The sequence below is a fragment of the Castor canadensis genome, chromosome 13 (assembly GCF_047511655.1).
Source record: "Castor canadensis chromosome 13, mCasCan1.hap1v2, whole genome shotgun sequence".
Lineage (NCBI taxonomy): Eukaryota > Metazoa > Chordata > Mammalia > Rodentia > Castoridae > Castor > Castor canadensis.
Window position 1 is genome coordinate 50,779,948 of NC_133398.1, and position 15,267 is coordinate 50,795,214.

Sequence of the window (15,267 nt, forward strand, 5' to 3'; positions counted from 1 at the left end):
CAGAGGTTCTAAGAGGGTCTACTAGAGAAATGGCAGATCGTCAGAAACTGGAGCAGTGTCCATTGGGTGGATTGTTCCTTCACGTGGTAAGATATGAATTCTAGATTCAGAATCCTTCAGATTGTCTCCAATAAGAGCATGAAGGCCTGAACTGCTGCTAAGAGCACAGCATGTACCAACAAGACCTGTGCAACATCAATGACCCCAACTGAGTGATAGTGAAACACATAGCCACCAGAAAATTGAAAGATACAGGGATGCTCAAGAGGGAGAGCAAGTGTTCACTACACAGGGGAAACTCTTCCTAGAACCTGCGACACTTATGGAATCTCTTAAATTATGGTCAGATGCAAAAAAATACATGAAACTTGTGGCACATAGGGAGTTATGTATGTGTAGATGACTGGAAGGTATGAAAGGTGACTAGGAGGAGAAAACTCCTTTGATCTTTTCTCTTCCAGTAGCCAGTCACTTTCCAGCTTTAACGTTCATCATATTCAGACTTGCATTTCTTTTCCTTTTGTTTTAGTGTTCTGAGTTGCACTGGAAACCTTCTAGGAATATGGTCAAGAGAAAGAAAGAATAAATGATCCCTTAAAATTATTGAAAAACTGTTTTAGGGCCTTTTTCTTCTCATTTTAACATTGCTATTTTAATTCAAGTGTTAAGGTGGAAAATAAAAGTACTTCCCAAGCAGCATGACACTCTTTCCCTAGAAAAAGTTTAAGTGAAAAAATGTATAAAATTTTAAAGACTCCAATAAAAATAAAGAAAAAGGTGGGGAGGTGGGGTGGTGATGGAGGCAGTTTCCCAAGGTGCCAATGGCTCAAGGAGGCATAAATGGCATTGGAAGTTAGCCCAGGAAAATCTTTTAGGATATCCTATCTCGAAAAAAACCCATCACAAAAATAAAGGCGGGAAAAGGGGGCGCTGGTGGAATGGCTCAAGGTGTCAGTCCTGAGTTCAAACCTTAGTACGACAGAAAAAAAAAAGTGACCAGAAGTGCAGATTCATGAAAGAAATTTTAAAATGATCCCTGTAAATTATTCAAAGGTCCTGTTTTGGGACCTTTCTCTTCTCCTTTTTACTTTGTTATTTTAATTCTAAGGTTAAGATGGGAAAAACAAAAAAATGATTCCCAACAGCATGGCACTCCTTTGCCTAGAAAAATCTTAAGTCACATAATGTATAAAATCGAACTCCATCCTCCAATATTATCATAAAAGCGCAGAATCACTATATTTACCACCATATTTGATCTCAGGCACCACATCATGTCTGTGAGAGGAAGAAAGCTGACCCAAGGAGCTCACCTGAGCTGCCTCACCCTGGCCAGAGGGGAAGAGCCAGGACTGGGGGCGTGGCTCCAGTGACAGAGGCCTGACAAGCAAGAGCAAGGCTAAGCCATCCCCAGACTGGGAAAAAAAAAAAACAGGAAGTTAGTATCTCTGTAATGGAGAGGGAAAAGAAGAGACCCAGGAAAGAATGTCAGTTATTCCGTCCAAACTCTTCCCATTCTCACAAATAGTTTTGTTGGCAACTTTTATGCAACCAATGAACTTAAAAAATTATTTTAATATATCAAAGATGTTTATATTAAATCATCATATACAGTAATACAATACTATAACAATTACAATAATAGTTTATTGTATCGATTTTAATTAGTAACATTTAAACACCAGGAAGGTGCAAAGTTGTTAATTTCTTCAGCAGAAATAGACCAGTAACTCAGTCCTTCATCAACATATCTCATGACTAATGATGATACAATGATTCCTGGAACTTACTGTCTTTAACAAGTTATTGAATTTGTGTCCTCACATTAGTTTAGTTATGGATTTAAAACAAAATTCACTGGGACAGCAGCAAGAGTTCTTTTACCTTTCTCAGTAATTTTCTGCCTGGTTTTATGAATATCACAATCACATGTGGATCCAAAACTCACCAAATTACCACAGACATAAAGGCTGACACACTTCCCATACAAAATGAAAGGAGGAAACTGGATTGGCGAGACAAAGGAAAAGATTATTTGTAAAAGGTGGAATACCTACCTGAATACCTACCATCCATATTAAATTAGCAAAGACTTATTCTCATGATATCTAGAGATAAAGATGGTGGGAAAGGAAGTAAAATTTGAGACAAGTTCTTTAAATGAGACCACTCTTCATTTTCACATTTTTTATTACTTTTTTGGAGGGGCAGTACTGGTGTCAGCACTTGCTAGGCAGGTGCTCTACCACTTGAGCCACTTCTCCACCCCACTCTTCATTTTACACTATTTTTGCTAATGTATTTTAAGGGGTAAAGCAACAAATATGCTTTATGCAAGCATATTATTTAAAAATTCCATTCCAACTTCAATGGAGGTTAATATCACAATTTAACCTCATGGAAGATGTCATTAAGTAAAGTTTATAGCATCACTCACTCTTAGAAAGAAGCATTTTAGTTGGTTCACAAATTCATAGGGTCAAGGTCAAAAAAACAGCAAAGAATATAGTGAAGAGGACTTGTATCATATTGTAAAATTCAAGTTGTGCCCTTACTACCTGAAGGGAAGGGAAGAGCATCACCAGGTAACTCTTTATAGGTCCTTGAGGATCAAGAAAACAAAAGTGGAGAGTCAGAGTCCCACTGGGTATCAGACCCTCTCATCCTCATATTGTAAATATTAAAAATACAAACTTGAAAAATTGTTCCAGTGAAAAATGGTTTTCTGTTCCAAATTTTGCTGCAAAATCTTCAATGATAAACTTTCTTGAAGGACCATGAAGAATTTCACAGTACAAGTAGATCTATTGTCCTCTCAAATCATATTTGTACTACATATTCCTCTTGTATTTCCACCATTATTAAAATGATGATTCCTTTCATGAACATAAACTAAGTTCCTAAACTGATGGACACCTGGCTAAACTGCTAGGAGTTATGACTGAGCAAAACCAATTTCCTGAAGAGGTAGACCTCAGAGTAAATAGATCAGGTATTCATGATAATATGTTTGGCTATATGTCTGGTAGATAGAATGACAAGCATATACATGCATAAAGAAGAATAACCATTGGGACCAAATGCTCAAATCCATTGATTTTAAACTTAAAGGCCCATGATACTTAATACATACCAAGTTTTCAAAATCAAACTGAAATGGAATGGATTATCCCATAGAAATAGATGGGCATAGAGGAAGGAAATGATCCTTCCTCATTACTATGTGTCTGAGGAGATCCCAAAGAATCCAACGATAAGAGCACTCATGAAATGAAGGGTAAGGTCTACATGAATACCTTCCAGTAGGAAGAGAAAATCTGAGAAACAGCTGCTATATAATTACTCTTGAATGATTACACTGGGTAAAAATAAGATTTTTACTGAGTTATTAAAGAGTTTATTTGTAATGGTATTCCCATACCAGTTGGGGACTTGGTTCTAGTGTTAGACACCTATCTAGAAGGCATGAGGCCCTTGGTTGAAATACCACAACCATAAGAAATAATATATTCCCATATCAAATATTATAAAAGAGGGAATCTAAAGGGTTCAGGCCCCCTAATTTCCTACACAATATCTGCCCAGTTATGAACTTAAGATAAAGACTGCTTCTTTTTTTGATAACTATCTACTTTGTTTGGAACCTATGGTATTCCTTTGAGTAAGTTATACTTAAATGCAAATATGCAAAGAAAGATTCAAATTGATCACATTGCATGAATTACATGTTATCACTGGCCATAATATCACTTCCAAAGTGCGAATTTTTTTTCTTAGGAATTGCACAAATCTGAGAAGACATGATAGTTCATGGTATTCCAAAGCTCAATCTTATCCAACAAAATTTTGTTCCTTATGATTCCTTCTTCCTGTTCCATTGGCATCTGAGTCACAAGAGCAACACTGACATTGACTTCATAGAAGACAGACAAAATATTTGCAAGATTAGAACATGGTGAGTAGATGGGTTAGGGGAGAAATTTTCTCATTTGTTTGATCTCCAAGTCATATTCTCCTTTGATTAACATGGCTATCATTGGCCATCTTGTTGACTTTGCTGATATTTGAGACTCTAAGCTTTTGAATATGTTAGGTTTTCAGAATTAAAGAAAATAGTTCATATTTTACTGTATAAATCTATTGGATATACACCTTACAGACAAAACCACCAAGAAGAGGCAAAATTTTGACCCCTCCACACCTCCAGCCTGTGCAGAGCATCTCCACTTCATGTTAAACGGAGAAACCAGGAAGGCCCCTGGACCACTGCCAGATGCCAGTGCCCAGAAGGTTTGGGAAGACACAGACCACAAGATGAGCTAAGCAGTACATGGTACTCCCAGAGACAACCCTGGGCCAGATCAGCATAGCCCCCTGGAAAGACCGACTCCCACCCAGGGGAAAAAAAGAGAAACTGAGTAATAAGCAATAAGAACAATAAAGACATGTAGCAAAGAGGGTGGGCCACCCTGAACGCCAAAAAGGGGAGGATGGAAATCCCTCCCAGAACTGTAAATAAACAAGCCAGGCCAGAGAAAGCAGGAGCAGCAGCACACGCCCAGCAAACAGGAGTGGGAAAGCTTGTAAAAGTGGCAGTGGGAGGAAAACTCCACAGGAGAAGGGGAAGACCCACTTACCACGTGAGCTGTAAATAAACACACAGGCCTGAGAAAATGGGTGCACTGTCACCTCCCCCAGTGTGCTTGGAAAGGGGAAAGCTTGTAGCAGCAGCTCGCGTAGAGGTGAACTCTGAGTTAACAAAGCCTGCAGGGCCAGGTGAGTGCTAATCTCACTCCTGAGATCTGCATAAATAATGCCTTCAGCAACAGCAAGCTGACAGGAGCAGGCAGGTGAGCCACAGCCCCAGATAGCCATTCACAGAACTGTTTCCAGACTCTTTTTTTTTTTTCTTTTCACTGTCCCTACCTTTGATGAGACAACAGCCGAACTACACCTGCATGCTGAAAAACTTACTGAAACTGTATTACATTTGAACTTGGGACATTTTGTGGGTTTTTTGTTTTGTTTTGTTTTGTGCGGTTTTTGGTTCATTTTAATTTTCCCTTTGATAAGACAACTACAGAACAACATCTGAGTACCATCTCCAGGACTGGAGGCTGAGGGACGAACACCAAAATTGCATTTGAACTTGGAGATTTTTTTAGTTTTTACTTAATATTTTTATTTTTATTTATATATATATTTCATTTAGTTATTTTTTTATATATTTTTAAATTTTTTTTCAATCCTCTATCTGTCTCTCTAATGCCTTTTCAGCTTATGGTTGAATAGTACACTGTCTCTCCCTGTTTACATCTTTGAAACTTTTTTTGTTTGTTTCTTTATTTTGTTTCTTTTACTTTTTTATTTGTTTTTCCTTTTCATTTAACTTCTTTGCTTTCCATCTCCTCTGACCCTTCCATTCTAAATATCACTAGTGCTATTATTACAAGCCAGAAAATACTTAATTGCACACAGTACAGGGACAATAACAACATCAAGGGCAATGACGGGAAGACAGAAAAAATGGAAACCAGCTTCCCCACAGCAAAAAATTAGTACAGGAACCAGAGAGAAATGAAGAAAATAGATACTCAGATCAAGACTCCAACAAAATCAAGATAAACTATGCCAAAGGACCCAATGAAGCCCACAAGAATAATTTAAAAGAAGACATACTATAGGTACTCAATGAGAATTTTATAGAATGATATTGGATATGGTCAACCAAAATGTACAGGAGACACTTAAGAAATTCCAAGACAACAAAAATAGAGAATTTGAAAAAGCAAAAGAAGAAATACAGGAAACCATAGAGGCACTGTATAAACACCAAAGTGAAACAAAGAACACGATTAATAAAGAGATAAATGAACTCAGGACACAAAGTAGATTGCTTTTGGTGATACAGTCATTTTCAGAGTATTAAATCTGCCAATTCATTAACAAGGGAGGTATTTTCACCTTCTAGTGTTTTCTTTGGTGTCTTTTATTTTCTTCACAGACCCTTTTCACCTTCCCAGTTACCTTTACTTCTGTGTAGTTTTTAGGCTATTATGAATGGGATGGCTTTCCCAGTTTCTTTCTTAACATGTTCATTGCTGGTACATTGAAAATCTGCTGCTTTTGTATCATGTTATTTTGGTGAATGACTTTATCATATCTAAGGATTTTCTGGTAGAGTACTTAGGGTATTTTAATATAGGATCATATTGTCTGAAAATTTTTGCGACCTTTGTGCCATTCATTCCTGATTCTCGGAGAAATGCTCTCAATTTTCCACATTCAGTTTAATGTCATATTTGTCATGTATGGCCTTGAATTTTTTATTCTATTCCTAGTTTCTTCAGGGAATTTATCATGAGGGGATGTTGTCTTCCACTGGGGCTTTTTCTGCATCCACTGAGATGTTCATGTAATTTTGGTCCTTGATTTTGTTTATTAATTTCTATATGCTGAATCATGGTTGCATCCTTGAAATGAAACTTCTTGATCATGGTGCATGATCTTTTTAATGTGTCATAGAATGTGTTTGCAGGTATTTTTTGAGAATTCTTTCACCCATTCTCATAAAGGAAATTGGTCTGAAACTTACTCTTCTTCTTTTGGTGTCAGAGCAATTATGGCTTCATAGAATGAGTTCAGTAGCATTTCTTCCCTTTCTATTTTATGCACTAAAGCATTGGTGTTTTACTGTAAAGGTGTGTTTGAATTCAGCAATGAATCTATACACTCCTAGGATTTTCTTTGTTGGGAGATTGTTTATTACAGCTTCAATCTCATTGCTTATTTTAGATCTGTTTAAATGGTTTATAGCCTCTTGAAATCTATGTATATGACTGATTATTGTGATATTTGTAATTATCCCTTTATGAACCTACAATACCTTCAAGGCTTGCCTAAGCCAACCTAAACATGAGACTTGAAACTTTATAAACCAAGAAAGAGACCTTACTGGAAAACTTCGTGACATTGGGTTTGGCAATAAACTCTTCAATATGACACAAATACACACAGAAATCTAAGGACAAAATAGATATAATGGACTACATCAAAATTAAAAATTTTTTGAACCAAAACCACAATCAAAAAACTAAAAGGACAACATCCAGAATGCAAGAAAATATTTGCATATCATATACCTGATATAGGTGTAATATCCAAAATATATATGGGCTCCTACCATTAAACAATCAAAAATAAATAACTCAATAAAAAGGGGCAAAGAAAAGGCATTTCTTCAAATAAGACGTTAATTGAAGATGAGCATATTACTCTTTGAATCTTTGTATCTTCCCCAAATTCCTATGAGACAATCGATATCCACATTGTGGTTATATTTGGAGGTGGGCTTTTAGAAACTGATAAAGTCATAGGACCAACCCTCATGAATGATATTAGTGCCCTTTTAAAGCATCCCTAGTGATCAATATCCCTTACTCCCACGTAAGGATATAAGCTACCATTTATTCAGCTAGGTAATAAGTCCTGACTAAATACCAAGTCTGTCAGCACCTTGACCCTCCCAGTCGACAGAATTGTAATATTAATTTATGTTATTTATCAATTTCACACTTCATGATATTTTGTTATAGCACTGCAAATGGACTAAGATATATGTGATGCTGACATGTTCAACGTTGCCAACCATTAGCAGATGTAAATCAAAATCACAATGAGATATCACCTCATATCTACCAGGAAGTGTACTATCAATAAATCAAAACAGCAAGTGTTGGCAAAGGTATAGGTTTGGACCACTTGTGCAAATGTTGGCGAGAATGTGTAGTGGTGCAGCCCATCCACAAAAACAAATGATATGATGTTCCTCAAGAAAAAAAGTAGAATTTCCATACTCAGCACTTTTAATTCTGGGTATGGATCTAAAGAATTAAAAGCAATACTTGATGATGTATTTTTACACTTACATTCATAATAAAAGTGCTTATAATAGTCAAAAGTTAAAAGTAGCTCAAGTGTGCACCAATGGATAAATGAACATGAAAAACCTGACTTATATTTTATGGGCTATTATTCAGTCTTATGTGTATTCCATATTATAAAGAATGGAATATTTTCTCAGCCTTATAAAATAGAATATTATTTTGTCTTATGCTGTTATTCACCAAAATGTAATGTAGGCAAGTAATGGAATATTATTAATCATTATTCATACAGAAACTACAATATCATTAAACCCTGCAGACATTATGCCGAGGGATACAAGTCAGTCACACAAAGACAAACAACATATTCTTCCACTTATGTGAAGTAGCTAAATAAGGTAGAATAATGGGTGATACAGATAGGCCAAAATGGTAAATTGATATTTAATGCATGCAAAGTTTTAATTTTGCAAAATGAAAAAGGTCTGGGAATTAGTGGAATAACAGAATGAATATATTGTGTTATTCAGTTTTCTGTCATATGACAACCTGAAAGTGGAAAGGGTTTGGAGGTTTCAGTCCATTATTGGCTGGATTCATTATTTTGGGTCTGGGAAAAACAGAGCATCATGATAGCAGAAGCAATTGTTGGAGGAGGTTGTACATTTCCTCATGACAAGATGTACTCCTCATTATTATGGCACCAGGGACATTCATCATCCAACTAGGACTTACCTCCTGTTAGTCCATTCAGCTGTGAATTCATCAGTAACTCATAGATGAAGTTAGAACCCTCATGATCCAATCATCTTTCAAGAGCCAACCTCGGAAAACTGTTTCATTGAGGACCAAGGATTCTACACATGAAATTTCACAGGACATTTCAGGTATAAACCATACCATATAATTAATTAACACTATTGAACTGTGTATCTTAAATGTTAAATCAATAGATTTTATGTAAGGTATATCATCATATTTATTAATTTTTGTTTTCAACAGACATATGATGTTTATACTTCTTTATGGGATATAGTATTGTAATTTGGCTTGTGTAAACAACCTTTAATTATCAAATCATTGATTGAGGAATTTGAGACACTTTTTTTAAAGCTTATGATTGATAATAGGGCTGGAGACATGGCTCAACTGGTAGAGCACCTGCTTTGCAAGCTCAAAGTCCTGAGTTCATATCCCAGTACCACTAAAAAAATAAGAGGTTATTATTAAAAACTAAGAATTTATTCCTACTGTTTTGTTGTTCTATTGTTTAAAAATACTGTGTCCCATTTTTAATCTCTTATTGTGCATATTGGTTGTCTGGTATTTTACTTAAGTAGGGGTTGGTTATTTTCTGTTTTTTCATTTGTGTGTCTTCTTTACTAGTGACTCTTATCCTTTTATGTGCTTTCATGATGGTAGTTATCATCCTTTTATTTCCAGATGCAGGATTCCTTTAAGTATTTGTTGTAGTTCAGGTTGAGTGGTGGTGAATTCCCTCCATTTGTATTTGTCTTGGAAAGTATTTCTCCTTCATTTCTGAATGGTAGCTTTTCTGGGTATAATGCTGTTGGTTGGCAGGTATTGTTTCTGTCAGAATTTTTCATATGTCATCCCCTTCCCTCATGGCTCATACAGTTTCCACTGAGAAATCTGCTTTCAGTCTAATGGTGTTCCCTTAAATGTGCCTTGGTCCTGTTTTGTTACTCGGGGCTTTCCAATCTCTCTCTTCATGTAGAAGTTCTGGCAACTCAAGTATAATATGCTTTAAACCAGATGTCTACATTTTCCCCAAGGTTATGGATGTTTTAGCTATTATTTCTTTTAATAGGTTTTTAAACTTCCCTTCCTTTGGTCTTATGGAATGCCCATAATTCAAACTTTTTGTTTAATAGTTTCAAAACCTTTCTTCATTTTCTTCCTTTCTGAATCTTTCCTTCCTTTGATCCTTCTTTCCTTTCTTTATTCCTTTTTTGACTTCCTTTCTTTCTTCCTACCTTTTCTTTTTTTTCACCTCATTGGGATATTTCAAATGACTTGCCTTCAAGTTCAGAAATTCTTTTTTTTTTTCAGCTTTAACTAGTCAATATATACTTATTTGATTTACTGAGCTTTTCTACCCCAAGATTTCTGTTTCATTCATTTTGATACTCATCTCTTTTCTGAATTTCTCATTTAATTTTCAGTTCTAAGATTTCTGCTGTGCTCTTTTTCATACTCTCTAATTGATGAATTTCTCACTCATATCATGAATTGCCTTCTTTTTTTGTGGTACTGGGGCTTGAATTCAGGGCCTTCACCTTGAGTCACTCCACCAGTCCTGTTTTTCTGAAGAGTTTTACAAGATAAGGTCTTGCTGCACTATTTGCCCAGGCTGGCTTTGAATCATGATCCTCCTTATCTCTGCCTCCCGAATAGCTAGGATTACAGGCATGAGCCACCTGTGCCTGGCATGAATTGCCTCTTTATTTTATTTGTGGTCTCATTGTATTCTCTGATACCTCATTGTGTTTCCTTTGAACATTGCTTTCAAAATTGTTTTTCAGAAATTTCATTAATTTCCTTTTCTTCTGCAGAAGTCCATCAGAATTTTCACTTTCATGTCACCAAAGCACACTGAAAAGGAAGTCTACTTTTTAAAAAAAATACCTCCAGGAATTATTCATTCAAAAACTTCTAGTAAGAGATAATTTTTCTTAATTTCTCTATACCATTTAACTGAAGTAAAACAAGCATTAGTAATTATTGTTTATCTCCTTCACACTACTACTGAGAGCTCCAAACATCAGGAACAGCTTTCCTTAGTCACATTTATTTCTTGAAATAATTGCCATGATCTGACATTTACTCAATTTACAGATCCATGATATCAACAAATATTACCATTGTGTCTTTACTTCGTTTACAAAAAAAGTTGATAAGTTTGTTTTATAATAAGAAACATAAGAAGCTTTGGTGATATGAGTCATATTAATAAACTAGATGCACAGTGAATAATATGTAACTATAAATATTTTATTAATTAAAATGGAATATAAAGATGAACATGTTCTTACGTGCATAACATAGACATGTTATAAATATAACACAGAAAAAGGAGTGGAAATAATAAATTATTAAATAAATAAAATCAGTCACATTATCTGTCAGTTACTGGTGACCCTTGAAATGAACATTTTTGACATATACTAGCTTAATATTATTAAAGTACTTAATAACAGCATTTGCTAAATTTAAGTCCATGAAATGTGACTAAAGCAGAAATTAGAGTCTATAAAATCACCAAAAGTACATGTGCAAGACTGAGCTGTCAGAATTGTGAAGGAGAATCTTTTCAAGATGATGCCAGGTCTCCATCCTTTCTTGTTATCTTTTCATGCAACTTTACTATTGAGGAGAAGGCTCTCATGATTTCCACCCGGACGATTTCCCAGGCACAGTCACTGTATTTCTTCTCTTCCAGGTAGAGACGAATTCCCTGGAAGTATTTCTTTAAGTTCAGTGTGGGGTCCTCAGTTGCCAAGACAGATTCTTCCTCTCCCATCACTGGCACCAAGCAGGTCTTTACATCTTTTAGCTGCTGATGGAGTCCAGTGTGGAGTTCATTCAGGAGGGTCATGTTCCAGGCAGCAGAGGAGTGCATTGTGTGAAAGAGGTTGGAGATCTGCTGGAGTATCAAGTGGAGGACAGACATAGCCTGGACCTTCTGGAACGGGCTGCTATTCACTATCTCCTGGGGGAACTGGAAGTCCCTTCTGTCCTTCAGACACAAGAGAGGGGAGATCCTCTTCATTTGATCCAGTGTGTCAAAGATCTTCCTGCTAAGCAACACAGAGTTCTGAGGCAGGTCACAGCCCAGAGATCCAACAGGTCCATAGCTGCACAGCACCAGGAGAGTCAGTAGGGGGAACAGGAGGGCCATGGGGAATTGAAGATGCTGCTGGTCTGCCTGAGTTGAGAGCTCAGTGAACCTTGCCTCCTAGGTTCTGTGAAGACTTTCTGTCTATACATGGCTTTTAAGAAGTAGGAAACATAATTTTCATTTTCTGAACCTATCTCTACACTTTTACTTCCTTTTTTGTTTTCATTTATGTGTTCTCTGTATGGCCTAAAACATAAGTCTAATATACTAATTTTTCATAGAAAGTGAATTTTCCCCATAAACTTCAGATAGGTCAATCCAAATGGACTTCTCAATCCAAAGAGAAGCATCTATGGCATAAAGTGAAATGTATACACATGTGTAAACACTCATCCACACATGCACATATATGTATATACAAATGTACATGTATATTTCATATATAAATAACAGTTTTTGTTCCAGAAAAAAAATTTTATTCCTGATCTTCACCTTCAATTTTACCTTCCTTCCTTTATAAGGAAAGCCAGGTCCCTTGACCTTATGGGTTTCTGCAATTGGGAGGGGATTTGCCAGACCTTTCAGGGAAAATAAACTGTTTAAAATTAAGAATGGTATTGATTCCTATTTTATTCCCTTTGGAGGCTGATGATTACTGGGGAATGATCTTCTTTGGTGTTTCTCTCCTTCTAGAGCACATTCATGCAGATTCATGTGGTTGTGCTTCCCTGGGGTCCCATGGTCAGGATTTATGCAGACATTGCCCCTTGTGTCCATTATCTTCTTACCAAGGTCAACCATGCTGTTCAAGCTACAACAATTACTAGTAGTCTGAATCCTGGTTGTTTTCACATGAGTGTAGGTGTTGACTCCAAGGCATTGTCATTTCCTCAGATCCAGCTCACTCACAGATTACATCTAGACCCTGTGCTGTAGAATGACAATTGTCCTAAGCTCACACTCTTCTATTCCCAATGACTTCAGATCTCATTCACTAAAGTTGAGGTTTTCTTGGTTCCCCAAATAATAAGTCCTAGAAGATCATTGCTCTTGTCACTGGTGTTTATGTGAAGAGCCCTTGTTTCCAATAGTGATCCATGTTCCCAGGTATCAAATGTTGAGATTTCTCAGATGCTAGTAGCAACTGTTTGTTTTGTCTGTGTTGTTGGGAAAATTTTCCAATTTTTGTCTTATTTTTAGTAGACCATTGCTCTTTTATGTTAAATACAATTTTTATAATCAACACTTAAATGATGAACATTTGGTCAGCTTGTAGTTTCTGAGGTGGACAGACAATATTCATTGATGACAGTGACCTTCACTGGTAGCTTATTACAGAGGAAGTTGTAACCTCCAGATGTTTTTCAGTCATGCTGATTCTAGTAGCGTTTTTGCACCTGTCTCTGTTTAATACTATCAATGCACTGTAGAGAGATCCAGACTATTCGGTCAGGGAGATATAACATTTAACACTTTACTAATTTATAAATTTTCATTTTAATTTTTGTACCTTCCTAATAGTCTAAATTTGACCTTCATTTTCAGAAGGGCAAATATAAATTAGCAAAATTCAATTCATCAGTCTTGTGAACTGTGGGCTATGGTAAGAACAAGACTGATGGCCAATGCTGAAGAGTACAAAGGCAGGAAAATGGCTGCTTCTGACTGAGGCTCAAAGAAGAACCACTGCTATGTCTGAGTTCTCCCTTAGCTTTCTTTGTGTGACTTTATTCTCTTTTAATGGAGAAGTGATCACCTTTGAGGAGAGAAGGGAGGATCAAAACAAACAACACACAGGGGACCAGTTACCTGACTCCAGTTAGTAGAACACTAGCCCTGCCTGGCAGGGTTTTGGATATAGCCTTGCCTGAACATTGCACCTCATTAATAATCCACTCAGGCAATGAAAATACTGGTTTCAGAATCCTAGAAATGAAAAAAAAGGGAGATTTACATGATCTCAAAACTTTGCTGTTAATCTGAATAACACTAACATTATTACTGCAAATAATGAAATTCTAATGATAGCAACAAAAATTACAAAAATTATTGCATACTAACTATAGAACAACCAATGTTCTAAGGTCTTTGAACGCATTTACTATGCCCTATAAATAGCTCTATTCTTGTTATGTTCATGTACACAACTTTAGAGAGATATAACTCTGGATAAATGAATTATTTCAAACATACCGATGATCCAAGGTCAAAACTTTAGGAATAATTTTGATAACAGCTTGTCTGGAAGGGTCCATTAAAGGAAGTGAAGAATAGAAATTGGCATGGGATTTATGATGCAAGAAGAGGCCACATTGTGAAATCAATAGAACAGAGACGTCGTCAGGCAAAAGAGTAACCTCAAATTCAAAGTGTTGTTGTTCATTGTTTTGTAGGGCAAGGGAATGTGTTTTTTGAGATAATGTTAGTTCTGCTACGTTCTAGAGAAAAGTAAATAGATCATTTTTAACTCTAGAGAGGGACATAATTCATAACAAAGAATCCTGATTGCTGGATTTGGTCCTTGTGTTTGGCTGCCTTGACCAGTAGGTGGCTTCTTTCTTGGTAAATATTTTAATAGCCTCTAGGGTAAAAGGGATCCAGCTTTCTGTTTTCTTTTAGCTACAGATGCTATTACATCATTGTAGTGGGGACATACCCTCACTTCCAAATATATCTACCAAGAGAGGGGAAACACCCTCTCATACGGGAGATTCTATCGAACTCAAAACTTTCAATTTCTGCTTTCACTTGATGATTTGTATACTTTAAGGAAAATTGACAGTGAAAAACCAAGTTGAAAGAGGAAGCAGTTGTATGAATGAATAAGGCAGGTTAGTGAGGAGTGAGGAGAGCACCTGGGGGTTTTTGCACTGGGGAGGTAGGACACTGTTGTGATATGAGAGTAGAAAGCAGAGAGAAAAGGGGAGTGTGGCACATATAGGAATTCTCAAATTAGATATGTGTGTGTATTCACACATATATGTATATTTTATGTATACTCTATTAGTCACTATTGGATATACTGTATTCTTTCACATAGCGTGTATATGACTATTAATCGATGTTCAAGATATTTAAAACCATCAATTTCTAATTGAATATTAATCAGAATTATCATCAGTGTCAAATGTATCTAATACTGACTCTTCTCCAGGAAGATTATCCTTTTTCTTTTTCTTATTTTTCTATCAGTTAGAGAGGAATAGGATGAGTTTGCTCTTCTCATACAGACCTATATGAAATACAGATGTATGAAAAGACAAGAAGTAGTCACCACTACTAATGCCTTCAGCCTGCTAAGCAGTCTGCAAAGCACTGCTAAGAGCTTTCGGTGGTTTCATACTGACAACTATAGGAATGTTTCCATCTTACTTTACATTTGTGAAAACTGTGGCTCAGGTGGGGCAAATGAATTACCAAGGTTTCAAATTATGTCCTGGCGGAATCTAGTTTGTGCCAAGCATACGTTGTTCACTAGAAGTATTTGCTTGTTTCATATTTTGAAATTACAACAATCTT

The 15,267-nt window shown here is 36.2% G+C and overlaps 1 protein-coding gene across 1 annotated transcript; it reads right to left on the reverse strand.

Moving 5' to 3' along the window:
* Window positions 1–11,220: 11,220 nt before the first annotated feature.
* Window positions 11,221–11,808, reverse strand: LOC109688879 (interferon omega-1-like). The gene has a single exon (XM_020167495.1). It carries the CDS (start codon window positions 11,806–11,808, stop codon window positions 11,221–11,223), a length of 588 nt encoding a protein of 195 aa, XP_020023084.1.
* Between the last annotated feature and the right edge of the window lie 3,459 nt (window positions 11,809–15,267).

Coding starts and splice junctions, on each gene's coding strand:
- LOC109688879 (XM_020167495.1), bottom strand. CDS start 11,808: ATGGCCCTCCTGTTCCCCCTACTGACTCTCCTGGTGCTGTGCAGCTAT.